At 40.7% G+C, this 22,593-nt stretch overlaps 1 protein-coding gene across 1 annotated transcript; it reads left to right on the top strand.

The window, feature by feature from the left end:
* Positions 1 to 4,744: 4,744 nt before the first annotated feature.
* Positions 4,745 to 9,373, top strand: CD24 (CD24 molecule). The gene is made up of 2 exons (XM_065632278.1): positions 4,745 to 4,875; positions 7,407 to 9,373. The coding sequence occupies exons 1-2, from the start codon at positions 4,807 to 4,809 to the stop codon at positions 7,590 to 7,592; spliced, it is 255 nt and encodes an 84-aa protein (XP_065488350.1). The 5' UTR covers positions 4,745 to 4,806; the 3' UTR covers positions 7,593 to 9,373.
* The last annotated feature ends 13,220 nt before the right edge of the window (positions 9,374 to 22,593 follow it).

Below are 22,593 nucleotides of genomic sequence, written 5' to 3'. Positions count from 1 at the left end.
TGAGTTAAAGGAAAGCCCTGTCTTGATTTAGTCCTATACCAAGTAGCATAATTGCAAACTATTCCTGAGCATGACTCAGGGGTTGGCCCAGGTCAGGCACAACTTCCTGCTGATAGGCACCTCAGATTCAGCCTCCATTTTCTGGAGGCCAGGAGAGTTTACTGGTATGGACATGGCTAGACATGCCAGTTGGCCTCAAGGCCAAAGAACAGGCTCTGCTACCACTTAATTTGTTTGTATTGATGTCACCCAGGCATTTGTTTCACTTGGGGAGAAAGGTGTGCTTTCAAGCAGATCTGAAGCCACTCCTAATTGTGTAAGCTGACACCACCCCTTGAAGTCTACCCAGAAGTCAAAAGATCCATGGGTACTAGGGCGGCAATTCTTAAACCCTTCTTCTTGACACTATTTTTCACTTCTGCTCAAACTTCCAGGCTTATCATCCCAGGGCTCGAAATCATGGCTTTGTTTACTTCCATAACCACATGCCTCTAGTTAAGTAGCCTGATGCTTTTTGCCTCAGGTTGACACTGAAGGAAACAGTGGCCCTGACGGAATCCTGTTGTAATGAGGGTCTGGGTCATGACAGCAAGGCCCATGTCTGAAGACATGTATAGTTGAATCCAATCAACATTTATTACCAAGTAATAATTACCAAGAGATTTACAGTACCACCAATCATGCCATTGAAAGCTCTACTAATATCAACCCTCCACTGGAAGAAAGAACATAATCAATATATATTCCAAGTTCTTATCCAAGACACATTCCAAACAGCTTTGTTCAGTTGTCTAAATTCACTTTCAACCAGCCAGCTCCCATCAGTACTTAAGTCTTGCTCTGAAATTATGCTGAATGTGCAACCGTAAGGGAGGGTGCTTCAAAAAAGCTGACGGATTTTGATTATATGGCTATGGAGCTCTGACGCTGCTGCAAGATAGGTCAAGAGAAGGGCCAGCCTAGCGTATGAAAAGATAGTGTTCCTATATATTGACCTCTGAGTTTCTCAAGGTAAAATCCATACAGCAAAAAAGGATTCAAGGAAACTTACCACCAGATGATGTCAGCATAGATCAGCATATATGGGCGAGTCAATACACACTGGAAAGCTGGATTTTACTCTTCAAAGTTGTCCTTCGAAAAAAGATAAAGTTCTAAAAAATAAATGCATAACATGGTCGCGGATGGGGGTTAACCAAAATAACTCATAATATAGATATGACCCAGGTGAGTACTGAGAGCCACAGTGCACTCTAGAGTGAGATTAAAATGGGTGAAGACCCTGGATGGGCCGCAGGGTGTAACAAGTTCCAGTCTATGTACAGCCAAGGAGGGTGAAGAGCTGGTTGGGAGCACAGGATCCAGCAATTCTCATTGGAAATTGATGCTCCTAAAATATTTAAGCTTAGATGGATCAAGATTGGCAGCTAAAAGGCGAGACTAAATTAATGGTTAAGTCAAAATCAGTTCTTATGAATACCACTCAAAGCCCTGGCTACACTTATTCAGCTAAAGCTTGTCCAGATTTAAATACATTACTTACACATCTCAGAGAATACTTCTCTGTTTCCTTTTATAGATGACTAAGAGTTTTTTGTTTGTTTTTGGTTTTTTGTTGTTTTTGTTTTTCCTGCCAGTCCTTTTAGCTGATCTTGTTTGCTAATGCATTATTGTTTTGCTTCTGATCACTAGACTGGAAGTTATGACTATTGCAAAGTTCAATCAACTTACAAATCACTGGTGGAATATACAGATGAACTTACATTTAACCCAAAAGATCAAAGGAGTTTTCTTTCTTCTCTTTGTTTTCTCATCAAATATTACGTATTTACTTGGGAGAGGTGCGGAGTACTATTCTGACCTAGAAAAAATAAAGGAAGCAGAACAACGAAGATTTAACAATAATATTTAACAATATATCTCCGTATCATGAAAGCTCTTAGAGCACACTGCTAGCAAAGGATGTTTAATTGAGAGAGTATATTGTCTTTTCTGACTGAAAAAAATCAGAAATGCCTTTTGGCCACCAGATAGCAGTGCTTCACTTCGTACAGTTCTCAACTCAATTACAGTCTTTCTCGTCTTGTAGAAAAATCCATATATTTGGTCCTGGTCTTTTGCTCAGATACATCTTTTGCAGACTTCATTATAGGCTTCCACTGAAAAAAAGTAAAGATTTTGGAATTAGGTGTGCAGATGATTTATGTTTGGGAGGAATCAATAATATTGCGGCTTTCCTGAATGGGGAGAGTTGATTGTAGAAATACAATGGAACATATGCATTATAATTATAATTTCCCATTACAAAAGTTTCAAAGAAAATCTTGAGCTTAAACTATTTTTAGCACTTTTCCCTTGCTGCTAGTACATTTCCTTATTTGCATTAGTATTTTAGGAATATTTCAGACAGGCATGTTTTTTAGCCTCAGAACATAAACTTAACATAGTCGTATTATTTCAGTAATTTGTAACTTCTGCCAAATGTTTTAAAACCTCTGCATTTTTCTTTAGTTAAAAGGCTATTCAAGGAACAAACTTTAAAATATTTGTAGAAAAAAAGAAAGATATCCCCCTTTTCACTGAAACTTGTTAAAATGCCAAAAGTGCAATACACTATATAATAATAATTAGCAGCTGTATAATGTTGTTCTGGTTCATGTCACCTTACAAGAACTGTGCATCAGCCTCATTTTTTTACATAGCTCCGGGAAAGGGCATCTGATAGTTATTCTCTCATTCTCATCTGTTGCAGCTTTGACATTAATATGTCTCAGCTGCTGCTTTAACCTGCAACAACCAGTCATGATCCCTGTGGGACCAGGCAACAGCTGTATCACTTCCTTTTCTCCCAAGCAAGGTGGGAGAGATTAAAATGGAAACCATCTGTGTCAGATCTACGCTAGGATGTTCTTTGCTTTGGCCACCATAGAGCCCTGACCTTCCTTTTGCGTCTCCTCCAGGGGATCTGGTTTGGAATAGTCTGAGCCCTCACTTTGTCTCTGTGATTCACGTGGCTTCTCTCACAGGGAACTTTGCCTTTTTGTAGAGTTAAGTGTGTCTCCTGAGTGAAAAGGTGACCTTCCTTCCCATTTGTGATTTCATTTTAATCGTGATAACTAAAGCAAACTGTTTGCAAGGAAGAGCAGTGATAGGAATGTTTTCATCTTTGTCACCTCTCTCTTGAGTCGATCATGGTTTCCTTTTTTCTCCTCTTATATCTGTATAATCATGAAAACCCATCTTCTGGTAACCAGCTTTCAGCAGCCAGCCAGTGAATATTCAGAAACACACGATTCTCAATTTGATGACTATTCCCATAGTTAGTCTATATAAAGTCGATGCCTCCAATAGTTAGGAACTGGACTCAGACTGTGATCAGGGATTTATAAAAAATAGGGAAATGTTACTTCAGGAGTGCTTCAGGCTTCATGCAGCTCTCAGAAGATCTTTCATTTAGGTATAGAATAAGGACTGATATTTTGGGTGGTACAGCTTGCAAAATGCTTTTATTTCTGGAAAAAAATAAATATATCTATAACTTCGTCAGGCATTCTGAAGCAATTAGTGTAGGACTTGGTTTAGAATGATACATTTTGCCTAACACAAATCCCAGCATATGGTTCTGTGGCTCACGCACATGTTTCACGTGCTTTGGGACCAAGTTCTAGCAATGGCCCTCAGAAACTCCTGAAAAGTAGTCCTGCTCCTGGAAATGGCAAATAGGTTAGGTAGTGCTGAATGTGGATATCTCCTCACACTTTGTTCTAAGATAAACATGAACACAGCCAATTTTAAAATCTATTGATTAGTCTGAGCTGACAGGACATATAAATATCCTCTTCTTTTAAATGGAAATAACCGCTTTGTCACAATAAAATCAGCACATCGGTGTCTCTTTTTGTAGTTTATAAAGCAGACACAGGCTATTTTTGTTAATTTGTCTGTGCACTGAGGCACCTGACTGCTTTGGTGAGGCACTGGCACTATCTGTCTTCAGCCTATTAAGGGAGGAGATACAATATAACTACAGTATTTGCTGTGCCAGAAGCAGGAACCCTACATACAGAGGCTACAGCTGGAAGAACCTGCTGTTCCACTTATTACACAGGTCTCCTACTCTTAAGAAATAATGGCAATAATAAAATATTTAGACTCAAAGAGTGCTTGAAATCGCAACCTGTGGTCTGAAGCCTGAGCACTAGTGGTAAGGCAGCTCTGAACAAGGTGGGATCTTAACTCCTCAGCCTTTCACCCACTGTTCCCACCATGTGGAGATACTCGCAGCCTTCTTTACCTTTCCTTCTCTCGCCCATTATTTGATTTTTTTTTTTTAAATAAAAAACCGGATGTTTTCATAAGCAATAAGCGTTTCTCTAGAGTGACTGCCACTCAAGCTCTGCCACCCTGTGCCGGTCCCTCAGCACCGCAACACGACGCCGGCACCAGACAAAGACACCGCGGGCTGCGAGACCCGAACCGGGGAGAACAAAGCTCCGGGGTCTGTGGAAGCGATGCCGGCCGGACCCGAGCGCGCCGCGGGCACCACGGCCCGGCTCGGGGAGGGGGAGCGGGCACACGGGCCGAGGGGGAGACCACGACTTGCCGGGGCGGCGGCCACGGAGGGCGGGAGCAGAGGTGCGGGTAGGAGGAGGGGAGGGGAGGGCGGCGGCGGGGCGGCACGGGAGCCCGCGCTGCCATAAAAAGGCCGGGCGCGGCGGAGCGGCGCATCCTTCTCGCCCGCAGCCACAGCGGCAGGAGTAGCAGCAGCAGCAGCGCAGCCCGCGGTAGGACAGCAGCGGACGGGCTATGGGGACGGCGCTGGCGGTTCGGCTCGGCCTGGGGCTCCTGCTCCTGGCCCTCCTCCTACCCACGCAGGTGAGCCTCGGAGCGGCTCGGCGATTCCCCACCGCCGGCCCGAGCGTGAGGGACGGGAGAGCGGCCGCGCCGAGACCCTCCCCGGCCGCCCCGTGTGGCCGTCAGATGTGCCGCCGCCTCCCGGAGGCCGCCGTGGCGCCCCGCCGGGCGGCCGTGGGTGGCGGGCGGCTCCCCCACCTCCGCCCCGGGGGGGCGGCGGGGCCGGAGCAACGAGCCCCGGCAGCCCCGGCTGAGGAGGGGCCGCGCCGCCGGCGGGTGGGCTCGGCCCGCAGCCCTGCGGGGGACAGGATGGGGCGGGGAGGGGCTCGATCCCGCCGCCGTGGGCTGGCGGTGCCGTGGGTCGAATTGTAACAGTGAAGCTGGGAGTTCGCCGCCTTTCTTCCCGTGGGATCCTCGAGGGAAAGGCGCTGAGCCGTGGCGGAGGCGCGTTAGTTCTCCCGCCGAAAAGAAGCGGAGCAATCCCCCCCCAAACCCGATTTAGCTCCGAGTTTTACAGCCGGAGGGCAGCGAGACCCTGGTCCGAGTGTTCTCCGAAGCCTATATAGTCCCATCCTAGGGCTCGGGGTGAGCGGGAGGTTCAGGGTCTTAAAGCCAAGACCTCAGTGTCTTGCTACCGTACCGGCCCAGCCTCGCCCTTGGTGCAAAGGCGATTTGCCGTTCTGTGAGCAGCCCCCCCCCAAGCGAGGCTCCCATATCGATGTGTTGTTCCTATAAACTATCCTTCGAAAAGGGTCAGTCACACAATATCATAAAAATAAACAACAAAGAGATTGCTGGAGACCGTTTTAATTTCTCCCCCGCCTCCCTTCTTTGTTTGTAAGGAAGGGCACTATCCTTTCTCCATTGTCTGTGCTGTCTTTCCCCTTGGCAGAGCAGGATCAGACCCTTTGGGTTACTGGTATTTGTCACATCTTCACTAAGATGATCTGTCTGGGGTCCCATCTACCTTGACGTTGGGAAACTTGGCTCTAAGCCCTTCCTCTTACACACACACACACAAAACCCCAAACAACCGCCCCACACAAAAGAAACAAACCAGAAAGTAGGCTTTCTGTTTGGAACTAAGAAAACCTTAAAAATATATAATCAAGTGTAAAACGGCAGCAGAGACTCAGACGTTGTAGGAAGACTGAAGAGATTCCAGGGCAGGTTGGGACTTGCCTTGTATCCAGCTTGAGGGTTATTAACTCCACAATCCATTATTGATCACTTTTGGACTGGTTTCAACAGAAACTTCCACACTGCGATTTTTATCCTGCAGTCCTAAATTGTTTCCAGCATGTTGCTGGTTGCCAAAAACCCCAACTACCAGAAGCTCTATACTATGCTGATGTTTTTCTATTATATGCTTTTTTTTTTTTAGTAGAAAATACTTAAAATACTCATGCAATTTCCTAGTAAATTTAACCTTGACTTCATGGCTTCAGCATTGAGGGAATATAATTGTCTTTTCTGCTAACGAAAATTAATTTTCTCAGCAGCACTAGAAATATGAGATAATAAGGACACCTTTTATAGAGAGTATTATTTGTTAAACTAACTGCTCTTTAAAAAAAAAAGTCTGACAGAGCTTACCCGAAGGCTCTGGTATAATACAACTTTGTTGTCACAGAGTTGAAGCCAAGCTTCCTAAACTATGTGTGTTTTTGGGGAGCAGATATGTGATTCTTGCCCTTGTTTTTCATTCTCGTATATCACATGTTTTTTTCACTGGAAGAAAAGAACACGTCAGCTTAGCTTTGAAAGTTTTCCTGTGTGTAGGAAATAGCTTGATACTGAAGTTACATGGGGTGCAAATTTTTGTGCTATCCCTATAATGTAGAGTTATGAGGGAGAAAATAGTTTTAAAAAAATTTTTGCTTTCTGTCAGCTTTTTAAAAATTTGCTAATATTACATGGTCTTTCCACTGCATATTTGTTTGGTATAGCATGTGGATAGGTTATGATTTAATCAGTAGAGTTCCATTGTGCTAAATTTTGCAGTTCAGTACTACCACAGCAAGATAAGGAGACAAGGGAGGCTGAAATATTAAGTCCACTCATATAAGCCCCACCATTGCTTGAAAGGAATCTCCAAACCAGCTGTAGAAACAGCAGGTTCTTCGCTGTTGTTTGTTCATACTTTTGTTTGTGGCTTAGTCTGCAAAGACTAAGATTTGTCTTTGCATAATTTTACATTTGCTGGGTTTTTTTTTTTTTGGTGTGAGGTCTTTTGAAACCTACTGCTCTATTTTCTCTTTTGTTTCAGTTCAGACTATTGATAAAGTGGTAGTTATGTAGCAACAGAAAAACATTTAGAAAAATGTTAGATTTATTTCTTTAACAAATTCCATGCGCGCACTTCAAAATGTCTTTGTCCTTAACTGCACAATGAAAGAGGCATGAGCAATTGTGTGTATAGTATCTGAATACTGTGAGTGGCGCTACACATTGTTCATTACTACTGATCAGTCTTCTCATTAAAAAAAATCAACCAAACTCACAAAATCTCCTTTTTGTTATTTTTTTTTTCCCTCTCCCCTGCATTCTAGATCTACTGCAATACCAATGGAACAAGTCCAACACCTTCAAACAATTCTTCAGCAAGTTCCATTTCTCTGTCAACTGTCACAAATTCAGTGAACAATACCACTGCTCAGGGACACGGAAATTCCCTTCACTCAACCACAAGTCTTCTTTTCATTCTCTCAGTTTCTCTTCTGTATTTTTGCTGTTAAGAGACTCTGGCATGGAAATGGCTACCACTCCCCACTCAGTTTCCTGAAGCCATCTGAGATGGCAAGATCTCCAGCCCAGCATGAAAATAAATTAGTCCAAACTCTACATCAAACCAGCTTGGTTCCACTCCATACTCAAATTAGTACCAGTCTGACCTAGAGAAGCACTCAGTATTGTGACTTTCCAAAACCGACCAGTGTGAAAAGACCGACTTCGGCAAGGAGGTAAAATGATGAGCTCTTTCCCCAGATATGCTGGAATTTGAGAAATGAGATGGAAACAAAAAGAAGCAGTATTGACAACCCCTGATTTAAAGCTGAGAAGAGATGCAGTGTCATAATAAGGATGGATGATAACACTCTTAAGAAAAAAGGATAGAGGGTTTATCTACCATTTAGAATAAGGACTTCAAGAGATTTTTTTCCCCATTTAAATTAACTAAAGCCAGCTGGCTCACAGAACCACTAGAAAAAGCTTGAGTGGTTCTGTTTCTTGCATAGCCTATACAGTTATAACCTATGGGTACTAGGATGTATACAGAAGAAACAAAGTATCCATGAAAATGGGTTCCTTCTAGATTTAACTTGTATTAAGCTGTTACAAGGCTAAAATAGATAACCAAATTTTTGTAAGAATTCTCTTATTTTACTTCTGAGTTCTAACCAAATGGCTAGCCAGGCAGGGCTAGTTTTGAAATAGCTAAAATCCACCAGTTTTCATAAGAGTTGAATTATTTATGGTGGGAATTTGAATTTGATGTTTTATTTAAATTGATTGTATAGTAAACCATATGTGCCAGCAGGTGTGGAAACATTTGGAAAGTACCAGGAGCTTTTTGTAAATGAAGTTCAGAAAAAGAAGTCAAGAGACAACCATCTCCTCTTTCCCTCACTTCTCCTTCCAAGTTCTCCAAGTTGTATAAGTTCTTTTTGCTCCTGGAACTTTCCTTGATTATGAAGGATTTGTGGAATCTTTTGAGTAATGTTTTAGTGCTGCTTTTTTTTTTTTTTTTTGGCACAAGGTGAATAACTTACTGTTTTTTCTGAAGAGTTTTAATTGTGATAGTTTACTTTAAACATGGGCTAATATTTGCGGTGGGGAGAAGGAATGGGGAGAGGAGAGCAAAATGCCAAAAAAAAGATATTAAATGATCAGATGTTTGGAATACGAAGACTGGAGTCTTAATCATTGAATTTAAAAGTTACCTTTGTAAATACTTTTTAAAAATTTTCTGAGTCAAAATTGCTACACTTGCACAGATTGTTTCTGTATCATCCAATACTTTAGGTAATAGTATCTGGTACTTGATCAAAGCAAGCTTTGAGGAGGTTTGACTACCTTGATAATACCTTGTCAGAAAAAAAAAAATAATGTTGATATGATCACATGTGAGTATGCAGGGTCATATCACTGTATAGATATTTATCTCAGTATAAGATCATGTCAAGCATGAGTGGCTCTCTAATTTTTTTTTTAATAAGCATCTGTCTTTCAGTCACATTACCACCAATACAAAGTACCATATATTAATAGCAAACTAACACAAATTCATGCCAGGGAGTGTATGTGGACATTTCCTTATGCTTATCATTTGTATCCAGTAAAATGTTAATGATTGTATTTTTGTGTTTGTGTAATTATGCTTTGATTTATTAGCTACTGATTTTCATTGGAAAAAAACCCAACTGTAAACAGTGGACAGGCATTCTAGATGCACTTCCAGACTCTTCTACAGAAACTTGTAATTTGCCTGCATAAAGTGAATGAACTGTTAAGCAAGACAGTATATGTGATTAAAAACCTCAAGTTGTAGAAAAGCTGAAGTGTAATTAGTCTTATTTCTCTGTAAGGTTTAGTAACACTGGGAGTCTGAATTCTACTCTGGTATCAGTGAGACTTGATTAACATCTCTAGTAACTGTAGTAAGGTTTCCATACTTTTTACAGCCTCTTCCCTTTCAAAGTATTATACTTTCATTTTACATAAATAGTGCTTAAACAGAGTTTTTCTTTGTTTCTTACTATGGCAATGAGTTATTTTCCTCACGGTGGCTAAAGCTGTTTTGCAACTTCTGCTTATCAAGTATGTGAATTAATTGCCTGAGGTCTCCGACTCACATAGACTCTATTAATAAGAATATCCTAATAATTCAAGTTTCACTGTACTTGATGAAGGACAGGGGCTGGAAGAAGTAGGAATTTGTGAAATATTTTGCTGAAAAGCAAAAAAAACCTGACTGGATGTGAATTCAAAACCAAATAGTTACAGTTAATGACATTCCAAACTTGTGACTTTGTTTTTCAGGTACATTCCTTTCTAATAACCCTTAAAGGCTCAAGGATATTCTGAGTGATTACCTTTACTCCCTAGATGTGGAGAGAGGCATTTAAAAATGCCTGGCTGCTGAGGTGTGCTGTCTCCTACATTTTCCAGTGGGAAAGAGTCCCCTGGCAAGGCCTCCTGAGGCTCGGGAGGGAGGGCAGCACGGCAGCCCTTTGATTGTGTTCTTTTTGCTTTTCCAGTAGGCCGAACAAACCCGGGGAGCGGGATGAGTTTATCAAAGCTCACCGTTTGAATGGGTCTTGGAATCTGCAGGGAGTATCGGAGCACATTGTTTCCCTGGTTTAGCTTTTCTCGGAATGCTCCGGCAGAAAGCATGAAGAGAAAATATTACACCAATCTGTTACCTGACTGTGTATCTTTTGTTAACAAAAACATAAAACTGAAAATAGAGAGACTCTCTCCAAAGACACATGAAGAACAAGAAAGGCTGCGACAATGGTTCTTAATTCTATGATGTGCCAATAAATAAATGAAGTATAGGTATTTGTTTGAAGTTTTGCTAAATATTCAGATGAATTGGAATAAGAGGCTTAATTTGTGGCAGTGTTTTTTTTTTTTTTAAGAAATAGGGCCAGATTGCTTTTTTTTTTAACAGCATCTAAGCATATTTAAATTTTCTCGAATTTTTGAGTTTTTACTATACCAGATGAGTGATTTTAGAAAAATAATCTAGTAACCTTTGTTCTGTTCCATTCCATCACAGAACAATGCAGTTGGTGATAAAGAAATCCACTCAGGGAAAGAGGATGGGATGGATTTATTTAACAAAATGGGAAGGTGGGAGGGAAAGGAGGAGAATGGAGCCTATGCACTTCAGGGCTATTTAATTTTTTAAAATAATAAGTGGAACCAGTGTGGTGTGTGTGGTGTGTTTTTTTTTTTTTTTTTTTTTACATATGCCTCTCATGAGTCTGCCCAGCTGGAGTATGTCTGGATAACATATACTGCAATGACTCTGAAACAATTCCGCTTCTGTTTGATGCATGGTACTGCTTTCGTTGTAAACATATGCTAGCCACGTATGTCCTGAATAAAGTATAGTGTTATTTGAATGAAATAGCCTAAAACGAGCACTTAAAGTTTGTGTGCAGCCTACTGCTCCTTCCTTCACAACATCATATTCTGAATAGCCCTTAAGTTTTTTCACACTGCAGTTTTCAGCTGGTTTAGAAATCTGCAGGGACTTTGGATGAACAACTTCCATTCAACAAAAATCTCCACAAGGTGAAGGGTTTTGGGCCAGATCCAATGTAGTTATTCCTGTAGGGTTCTGCTAGTGGCTTCCTTGTTTTCAGCAGGATGAAATCACCTACCCTGAGCCTTCCTCCCTGTGTGAAGGGCAGCGTGTGTGGTGCTGCTCTATCATGCTAAGGATGGCCCCACTTTGTCTGCTGGGAGACATGATGTTATTAATGTCTCAATAAATGTCTTTTCAAATGAACTTGGGACTATTTGGACAAGCCATTCCCAGCTTTTAGCCTAATCCCTCAAACACTTAGGATTTGCCTGTACAATACAACTACTCTCAAGCTAGCTCGAGACAGCAGCGTGCTCCCTAATGTCATTAGTACAGTATTTCATATGGCGTCATTTCTCCTGAGAGTAGTTCTTATGCAGCCTGTTGGCCTGTGGAAGGGCTTAGGAGAATGAACTCTAGAAGGGCCTGGCTCTTTGTCACCCGTCTTTCCAAGTCAGCATTTCCCGGCACTTGGGCTACATCAGGCTCCACAGCAGAGCTCACAGTGGCACCTTGCATGTGAAAGCGAGGACGTATACAAACATGCATATATTAGAGGCAGTTTGGAGTGATTTGTACTTTGTGTGCATTCAGGCTTCATAGAGATTTGATTTCCCATAGGTGGCTGAGATGATTTAGGTAGCAGGCTTTGTCATCCAGCAAATTAATTGTAATGGATACAATTGGGAACGTTTCTTGTTTTTGCATTAAAGATAACTTTGAAATAGGATCTGTCAGCTCTGCCTCTTAGCAGCGCAAAGCTCTTCATTATAAAGCACACATTACAGTTTATGCACTGCACAGGTCCACCGTGCTCCAACAGATGAAGAGGCTGGTTATTTTAAATCCACTGTTTTACCTGCAGCAGTTTAAAGAGCAGCACTAGGCTTTCTGCAATACGTGCTTTAAGATGTGGTGTTTTGATCATTATGTAGTAGCCTCGGGAAAGATACTTGATCCTTTCTTTGGTTATCAGTCTTCGGTTTTCCAAGTGAAGCCCTCAGCATCCTGCTCATGAATGCATAATTGCTCTGGTTTAGTCTTCATCAAAATGGTTGGAATGAATGACCTGTAGCTGAAGAAAAAACATGATTAATTTTATACAACCCAACTAAAATCCTAAACTGACAAAATTTCACCTATGAAGGGTCATTCAATTCTCTCTTGAATACAGCAATACTCCCTGCAATATATGTGCTACCAATACATGAATAAAACATTTTCAGGCTTTTCAGAAGCGACCCCAGACTCTTTCTTTTATGCTTTCAGCTTAGCAGGAGCTATGCTTCAGCAACTGATGGGTGTACAATATAAAAATGGACCACACAGCAGAATTAAATCGTGGCAGCTTGGTTTTGCTGCATAAACTGAATGATCACATTCCACCAAAATCTCTCTTGAATGACCTAGTGTGAAAAGTATTCTTTATGTGGCACAAATTATTAAAGGAAGCAATGCCTCTGTAAAGCACTTGTTCTGTTTCCCTCTTTTCAACAAGTCTCACTGAAAACACAGTGTGGACTTTTTTTCAGGTCGCTTAGTGTGCATAATTTGGACTTAAGGTTTGTGTTCATTGTGCTGAAATATGTAAACTTCACATGACAAACCTGTATATTTTTTCTGCTGAGTTATATAAAACACAAATGTTTTTTGAGGGGTATGACTGAACTTTGAGAATGGAGGGATATGTATACGAGACTACAATAACAAATGCGTATTGTCTGATTGATTAGACAGGCAGAATTCAAAGCTGATTGAGTATATACAGCTAATTATAGCCTTCAGAGCCATAACAGCAAGGATTAAAACCAATTTAAAATGCGTATAAACCATGCTTTAAAGACCCTCATTGTTTTAGGAGTGAGGGAGAATTTCCTCTGCAAGCGGATTACCTGGTGGCTGTTTAGTGCATTTTCCCTTAAACCAGGCTGTGACACGTTAACAACATGAAAATGGACTTGCTGGAGTCTTTGCTCGAAAGTGGCAGTTTTGGTGTTTTAATGCTTAAGTACAAAGATGTTTTTAAATAATGAGCAAGAAGAGTCCTTTGGCAGGACTGTGAGAGTAATGCAGAGACATGATGGCATTATTATTATGTATCTGCTGATGATGACATTTTCTGTCATGTTTCTACTATATCTACTATCTTCATTTTTTAAAATATGTTCTCTAAAACTTGGTGGCATTTAGAGTATTTTTATAAATTTCCGTCAGTATCTTAATTTTTTTTTCCCTCTGATTTTTTCGTCTTTTCTGTTTCAGGAAACTAATGGAAAATGAGATGCAATGTAGCAGATTTTTTCAACTTGGAATTAGTCATTCCCTCCATTCCAAAATTCTCAGGCTTCCGTAAGGTGTGCCCTCTTGCAAAGTACTACCAGTAAATGAGGCAATGTGAAGCATTACCAGGATGACAGGCTTGTGGTTTTTTTCCCTGCCAGTCTGTGTTTTTACTAAAATTAAAATATTAAAACAACACTCAGTCATTTTCAGGACACAATGCATAACCACACTAATTTAACTCTGTTAATCTGGCACTGATCTAAGCCCTCTGCCACAGTTTCACAGTAAGAAAAATCACATTGCTAACATGATGGAGGAACTGGATGACAGGTAAGGCATCTACACGAACTCCTGTGACCTGTATGAGACGTCAGCTTTGATCCCAAAATGTGGGATCTAATATGCTAGGATTTGTGGATCTTGCTAGGTATTTGATAGAGGTCTGTGACTTTAATTAGTATTTCAATGTGTTTACATTTTACAGGTCTGTTCTTACTTAGCAATGCAGGCAGACACTGTTCAACTTCTGCTTCACTCCTTTTTTTGCGTCCAATCTTCTATCGTGTGCTCCTCAGAGCAGAGGCAGTGATTGCTGAGTGTCTGCAAAACTCCTACTGGGCATTAGCTACTCCTCAGCAGGTTTTACGCTGCTTTCTGTAACAGCAGTTATTAAAGCCCAGGTCTTCAAAGGTAATTTGGTGCCTAATTCCTATTGAAATTCAGTGTCCTTGTGGGCTGCAGTCTGACTGCCTTCTGTGTAAAATTAATATATAACACTGAAAGCTTTTACGTACCTTGTGGGATCTCTGCCTGCTTTTCAGGGAAACAAAAACTAAGCCTCTCTCTTTTTTTGTTTTGCTTGCATGCTTGCTTGTTTTCTATATTATAGAACCTGTGATTGCTATTGCAGGAGTGTTTGGAAATATCTTTCCATTAATGAAATATCATTTCGTCAAGGTGATGACATTCATCCTCGCTACAGCAGAATGGAAGGTTTCCTGGGTTTCGGTGCTGCCTGGTCTCCACAGCCTGCCTGCACCCCTTCCATGGCTCTCACATGCACCGCCCCAGAGCAAACCTCACTTCCTTGGTGACTTCAACAGAAGTCTTACAATCCCCAAAGAAGTCCTGTGTCCAGTTTTGCACACTGCGGTTAGCAGATATGAATCAGTAAAATTCAGAGTAGAACAATGAAAACCATGAGAAGTGTAGACGGAAAAATGTAGAAAGAGTGGAGCATATTCAGTTGCTAAAAGAGAAGCGGGAAGCATAACGAAACCTGCACATAAAAGACAGTTACTAAGATAAAGGCAATAGCCTGTCCCTCCTGTGTGCTCTGAAGAGAACAAATCACACTGAAGCATTCAGCTGAATTGCTGGGGGAGCTTGTGGAGAGAGAGCTTGTGCTGGGAGAGCTTGTTTCTGAAAGCAGGCTAGATAAACATCATTCGGGAATAGTTTAGATCTAGTCGATTATACCTTCGGGCAAGGGGAGGGCTGGATGGCCTCTCACGGCCCTTTTCCCCCCTCTGATTCTAGGATAATAGTGTTGGTGCAATCCTAGAGCATGAAGACCACACGTTAAGAATCCTTCCTTCTTCAGTGTAAAACATCCCTTTAAAACAAATAATCTGAATGAATAATGCAGAGTCACTCTAGTTTCCCACTTTTGTGAGTGCTGCATCCTTGAATCAGTTGTTCGAGTGCTGAAAGTTCAGATGGATCCTCCTAGGTTTAATAAAGGTTTTGTCAGGTAGATAACACAAACCAGCTTAAATGCGGTGCCTGTGTGAGACTTTATCTTTTGGTGGGCCCGATGTAGAGATGGGCTTTTTGTTTCCACTGTGTTAACATAGTAAATATAGCCACAGATTACTGCTAACTTCTGGTTTTATTATGTAATTTTGTCTTCAGTGTCAGCTGTCAGCAGTCAAGGGAGGTTTGCAAGTGTCTCTCCTCAGCTGGTGATAACAAGAAAAGACTCATAGATGTCTCCAGCTCCAACCCTTGCCTCCAGTTAGCAAGTCCTGATGACTAAATTGTCCATTCAAGTGCTTGGAGTAATGCTCTACTGGGTGTGTTTGAAAAAGGGCTAATGTGGCTCCACCACAGCCTTAACCATGGGAAATGAAAGGTGTGAGGCCACCTGTCTCCTGCACAAGCAGATGTCGGTCTTTCAGGGCAGGAGGATAAACTCCACCTCACACAGCACTCCTTTGAGGTGGAGATCTGTGAAGCATGTCTGGAAGTGGCTGGTCTTTCTGTAGCCAATGATAATGGATGCTGTCTTTACCTTCGGTCCACAGAGAAACTTGTGTAGAAGGAGATAGAAGGGCAAAGCAGCCGAGGATTTGGGGGGTTTGGAGGAGCAATACGGCATGGTTATGTAGGACTGATAGAGTCGTTATAAGGACAAGGGGAAATAAAGAAAGATAGGTAGCTTGCGTAGGTAAAAGTCAGGTAATTTTAATGATGCTGCAGGATGGGGATAAAGAATTGTTATCAAATTACTATGTCACTGCTTTTGAAGTTAACTTGATTGCCCTCTAATGAATAAGCTCATGAACACTGAAGCTAAGAGAATTCTGGTGTCCAACAGACACCTTCCACGTGAGCTGAGCCTTCAGAAAGGCTCACTGTCTCTCACATGACGCAACTCTATATTTTTCCCCAGTTCCTTCATTGGGGTTTTTAGAGGATGTTTCTCTTTTCCCCAGCTCTCTGCTTTCATGGGGTGAGTAGGAGCTTAATTCTGCTTATGACTTTGAAGATGCTGCTAAAGCCTGTTGAGAAGGGCCAGTGTAAGCTAAAAGTCAGTTAGCCAGGCTGGAAATAATGGGAGTTTTAGATAATAAAAAAACCTATCATCCATTTGATGGCATAGGGGAGAGGGTAAGGAAGAGAAAAACAAGTTTGAAGGAGTTGTTTCTCGATGCATCTCTCCTTGAAATATGCTTCTGTATGGAGCAACAGTTAAATAAAATGGTAATAAGGCATTTGTCAAATGGCCCAAATTTACTGTGCTTGAAATTGGAAGAGGAGTTACTCAAATTTTAGTAAATGCACAGGAGACCTGGAGCTCATAATATACTATGAAAGGTTTGTTTGTTTTGTCTAATTTACATCTTTCAGCCTTTCATTTTCTGTAAAAGGAGATAGAGTATGAATTACTTTTTTAAGGCAAGCAAAGATTCTCTAAAGGTTACTATAGTCTCTGTAGTCCATTCAGTATATTCAGAATGCAAATTAGTTCCACATCAGAGTCTTTTGGTGAGGCTTTTCATTACAGGGGGACAAGTAAAGCACTCGAATTTCTACTTCAATTTTAGATAAAGGTGGATCAAAAAGTGGATAGATCTCTTTATTTGTATTTTTAAGAGTCTTTTTAATACTTTTTCCTATCAAACATGAAAAGGAACGTAGTTCTATTTCTAGGTATTTGGGGACCCCTTTGAAGCAGTGAGCAAAGGAATGCTTAATACTTTGAAACTATCTATTATTGAAACTATCAATTATTTTCACATTTTTTCAAAGGCAAAACAGGATCCTCACCAGACCAGCTTTGTGCCTTGTTTTTCTTGTTCTGGCAGAATGTCTATCTGTAGTGTAATGAGAAGATGGTCAAACTAGCTTAATATTTAGCACATGATACTTTTCATCTTCAAAATGCTTCGTGAACATCAAGCAAGCATATCAACTTATGTTTCTCTAGTGAATACTTGTGTTGAATACAAGCAACGGATCACGACCTTTTGTAAAATCTTGTGGGAGTCATTATATACTGGTGTTAATTTTAAAACTGTTTCAATATTAAGTAGGGCAAAATCAGACCTTTTTTGCAGACTAAAGTAAAATCCATTAGATGTCTAGTGATTAGTAACATTGTCTGCTGAAGGTTTAGTATGACTGAGGTCTGGTTTGGTAATTTTAACTCAAGTTTTTGTTGAAGGCAGACTGCAGCACTGAATTCTGATGGAAGCAATTGTTTTATTATTTGCAACGTGCAAGTGTTGATTAAAGCTTTTGTGACTCTTCTCATTTTTCTTGTTCTTGCTTACATTTTACTACTACTTTTAGCATGCATCAACAGAGGTGAAAAATCTGCCTAGAATATAGGGTCCTGACAAGAAAGGCAGGGAATATACCATTAAAACCTTATATCTTAGAGGCTTGTTGTGAGAAAACTGTGTTGGGGGGTCGCTTGTTCCCTAAAGAGCTCTGATTTATCAGGGAATATGTAAAGGTGGTGGTGCCAGGAAAGGTGATGGAGAAGAAGAAATGGGCCGGTTAATTGTTCAGTTCTTGGTATCAGATGCTGCTGGATGCTTATTTAGTGAGACTTGACTCATGATCTATGCAGTGGTTAGAAAAATGCAAACCACTTCATCTCAAAGGGAGAAATAACTTGGAAAAGTCAAGGAAACTGCACCTGTGAGATTTCCAAGGAGGAGTGACACCCTTGCATGCGTTCATATTGTTGAATGTTCAACATTTGTATGTAAGAAAAACGCAATGATGTACAAAGGAATATAAAATGGGGTATAAAGTTCTCTGATTATACATTATTTGGTTTATGTGACATTTCTTATTTTCTTCTTATTTTACATTAGAAGTAATCTCCTTTTGCTGTTTTATCCACTTTCTTCTCTACTGTTCTGTTTCTAATGTTTTGGGGGGTTCGTTTGTTGGTGGGGATTTTTGTTCGTTTTTTTCCTTGTGGTGTTCAGTGCATTAATCTGTATCTGGTTTTGACTCTTTTGGAGCTAGCTATACTGCTGCCCCCACCTCCAATCATAAAATGTGCAAATTTCTGTGTGGGTTTTTTATGACCTAGAAATTGATATTACATCTTAAAGATTTGTTCCCATTCCTTTTTTCCCAACTCCCAGGATATTTTTTTTTTGTCCCAGAAGAAATTACTTTTTTGATAATCATGTAGAACTGATCCCTTTTACAGATCTCTGTAAAAATTCTGTTATCTTCTTCTGTTTTAAAATCATACATAGATAATGCAGACGTTGAAATATTCTGAAGTTTTTGAATCATTACAAAAGCTCTGTAATTACATTCATTATTAATGGTTTTCATTAGTAAATTCTTTGAGTTTACATTAGTCCTTTCATCCAAAAGGCTTAGAGTACTATATAATGAAACATCCATTACATCTTAAAACATCCCTGGAAGACAAACGAGCCCTCAGACTTGTCTAGAGGTGTGGGAGAAGAACTGAGGCAGAGACTGCTTACAAGACAGGAGTGGCAGAATGAAGGGTAATTCTCATGAGTCCTGAATTCTCCCCTTACATTTCAACCCTCCGAATTTTTTTGTGCAATTTTGAAAGAGCTGTATCTACATCTCACAACATTACCAGCATAGTCGCAGAGGGAGCAGCCTCCTTCTGCCCAGGAGAGAATGAGACAGCTGGAGAACGAGAAAACTGGGGATCTCTCTGGTCAGACCCTGAACAAGTGGGCGTGGGGTCACAGAGGCTTATGCTTGCCCTGGTGCAGTGATTGTGCATTTCCTTCTGTTCAGCTCCTGGTAGACCCGATTGCCAGAAGCTGGAGGCAGTGTTAGGTGAATACACACCTGAATTTCATTCTGGGTTTAATCCCATGACACAGCTCTGCTTTGACAGCACTCTCTGACCCCTCTGAATGGAAATCAAATACCCCTAACCTGTGACAAGGGAACAGAGACAGAAATTAAGTAATCAGAATGAATTGTGGCTGCTTTCCTGGATGCGCATTTTTTTCTTTTAATAAGAGAGAGAAAAGATGTTCACAAGACCTTGTTTAGTGCTTTTGACCCACCTTGGCAATGGAACTCTGAATAGCTTCCAGTTAATCACTAATTTGCTGGAGCTAGAGCAAAAATCAACATCTACTCTTCTGGGAAAGTCAAATGCCTGACCCATTTGTCATGAATGCCTTCTGCTAATGGCATGATCTTTAATCTCACAAATAACTAGAAGTATGCATTGATCCATGGGAGTAGGAGGAAAGGACAAGTTACATGCTAGATACTGTACCTCACTGATGGACAGATTAAGCTTCTGTCCACAGCACTTCCTTGCAATGCAGAGGGGTTTTTAAAAAATTTTCTTTTGTGAGTTATATCCTGAATAACAGCAAGAAGTCAGGTGCTGGCACCTGAACTGAGGATAAAAATGACTTCCTTTGGTGCATAGTTGCTTTTTGCACCTTCTAGACCAGAAGCATCTGTTTTATTTTTTCAGTTCATCATGTTAGAGCAGCTTGTCTCTGATGTTGGGGCTTAAGCAAAGGAGATAACACAGCCTTTGAGCTGCTTTCCTCCCAGAAATCTCACCTTGCATCTGCTCATGAAGGAGGAGAAATTTCACTGCTGCTAATGGAGTCACTCGCATGAGGTGGGAGTAGAGTCATTCACCTGCTATTTCCTCCTGAAAGCAAGGTCCTTTGATCAGGTGAAATAACAGCAGCATTTCTCAAGGGCTCAGAAGTAGTGTTCTACAGGAATTGGACTATCTTCTAACGAACCTAAAAATTTCTTTCGCTTTCCAGGCTTGCCAATGTTAAACCGCAGCCATGCTACTGATCCAGTTCTGTTAGTAGTCGAGGTGGCACTAGGAGCACTCGACATGGATTATAACCCTCCTACCTGTTGCATAAACATCAAACAAAATGCCTCGGCTGCAAAGACTTGACACTTGAAGAAGCTACCATTTATTTTTGCTCTTTTGGGGGAGACACCTGGCTTTTTGTACCTCACTGTTCATTTTCATTTTTCAATTTTAACCTCAGTCTTTCATATTCGACAGATTTTTCTGTCAGAATTATCAAATGGGTATTCTTGATTTTTTTTTCCCCTTTAGGCTGACTGTATCCTACCAAAAAGATGGCATTGTCAATGGGAATTATCCCTTTGCTTTGCAAACTATGACATGTTCAGATATCCAGCTCAGCTCTGCGCAGCATGAAAATCCTCAAAAACTTACAGCACCTTTTCAGTTGCTGCCTTCTCATATTTCACTGCTGGAAGTGATTCCTTCAATCAGTGACATCCATCCATTTCTTTGTTTTAATGCAAACTATCTGAGGATACTAAAATTGATGAAGTCTTTATACGACCGCCCTTCTCAGACGCTTGCCGAGCATCATTCACGGTAATCCCTTTTGGTTGTGTGCGCGTAATTTAAATACACAGTGCTATCAGAATCGAAGGAGGATGTAGAAATCATTTCAGAACGCTTCTTCTGCAGTGGTCCCAGCTGGGGCAGCTCCAGGCGTGGGGCTGGGGCACCTACAGGAGTGAGACCCATTGCTGCGGTTGGGTCTGAGTGTGCTCAGCAGGCCCAGAGGCCTCTCTGGCCTGATGCATGACTCCCTTCTACAAGGGAAGGAAGGGGCTATCAAATTGTGCCAATTAGTTTAAGTCTGACCTTCTTTTTTTCTTATCTTTTTTTTTTTCCCCTCAAGTAAAATTATTTGTCTTTAATAGTTTTGATAGAGTCATTTCTTACGAATTCCTTCCACTCAATTTGTTTCCTTGTCCTCATTCCAAAATACAACCAATTCACTACTTCATGTGAAAAATCTTTTTACAATAAATCAACAGTACATGAGACACAATCTATTTCAGCATCATCTTTGACTTGAAGCTATAAAAAATTTTTACTTGGAATCCAGCTGCACCCTTTTGGGTTGAAATAATCCATCATGTAATTCATTAGCATTAGAGGGTCACTCAGATACAAGCAAGCACAAAGCATTGATGACTCAGCAGATGAATAAGTTCAGGAGACTTGAAATGAAACACTTACATTATATTGACAGTAACCTCATACGACTGTATGAACTGGCTGCAGTGTAGTGAGGAACTGAGAGAGTAACACAAGGGCCCACCTGGCAGAAGAATAACACGAAATCTGTTTAAAAGGAAAAAATCGTGGCATCAACCTACACTCTGTCCTGATCTCAAGTGCAAATTACATTCAAAAAATGTGGAAGGCCGAAAGGTAGATAGAAAATGGAAATTCTTTCTTTGCACCTGAGAGTGCACATCATGCAAAGGCAACATATTCTGAATCTTATTCACACATTTGACTCTGATCATGTCAATTTCCAAAGTAAATGATTTATTTTTCAGAATAGTCTATAGTTCTTGTGATTGATTGATTGATTGATTAAACAGATTAAAGTGGTGGAAATCATCATGCAACAGAGGGACTGTGAGATATTCTTAAGTTTCAAAAGTTCTCAGCCAATAGGAGACTAAATTATTTGAACTAAATTGACCATAAGCAAAACTGAGTCCTGACAGTAAATGCCAGGAAAGATATATTAGTGTACAGTAATGGAGTTAGAAGATAGCCTTTTTTTTTTTCTTTCTTCTACTGCGACTCCAATAATTACTCGCACAAAATGTCTACTAAGTGTCTTTTAAAGAGACATAAACCAGGCTAGACTATTCCTTATAGAAAAGCTTGAAGTAAACTATTTAAAGACTAATTGGACATGTGTAGGCAGAGCAATTGATACAAGAGGTTCCTGGACACTTTGTCATCATGAAATACGTTTTAATACAGTGAATATTATTTTTTTCTTTTGGATTTTTAGGATAATTAGGCAAAATGTTCAGTGAATTCTTAGCTATTTTATTGTGATTTTTGGAATGAAAATGAGGAGAACATGCATCATGCTTCCAGTTACTCTTTCTTGAATGGCCATTGTGGTTGACATGAAATGCACATACCTGAGCCCCTTTCCTGGGAAGTGTTAGAGCAGAACTGGATGAAGAACACCCATTCCATCCCATGGAAAATTCTTGAGGTTTTTGAAGTCTCTCTGTATCTTTTGTAGGAATGAAATACAAAGAAGCCCCTTTCAAATGCTTTTGTGAAAGTGAGTGGTGTTGAAACGCCCAGTTTGAGATCAAAGACCTCAGGTATCCGTTTTGGGGGTTTTCATTTTGGTCTCAAGCGAAACTCCGTTGAAGTGTTCCTGTTCTTCTGAGATGCTTCATCTTTGTCATAGTGGGATATTTGACTAAATACCACTCTGAAAATATTTTGGTCAACATTTTTGGTGCCATTGTGTTAGGAGGAGAGGAACTTAAGCGAGGAGAGCCGATAGGCAAGGAGCTATGAAAGGCCT

This window comes from Caloenas nicobarica, chromosome 3 (assembly GCF_036013445.1).
Source record: "Caloenas nicobarica isolate bCalNic1 chromosome 3, bCalNic1.hap1, whole genome shotgun sequence".
Classification (NCBI taxonomy): Eukaryota; Metazoa; Chordata; class Aves; order Columbiformes; family Columbidae; genus Caloenas; species Caloenas nicobarica.
The sequence above is the reverse complement of the archived record's forward strand: the minus strand, read 5'-3'. Positions and strand labels throughout refer to the sequence as shown.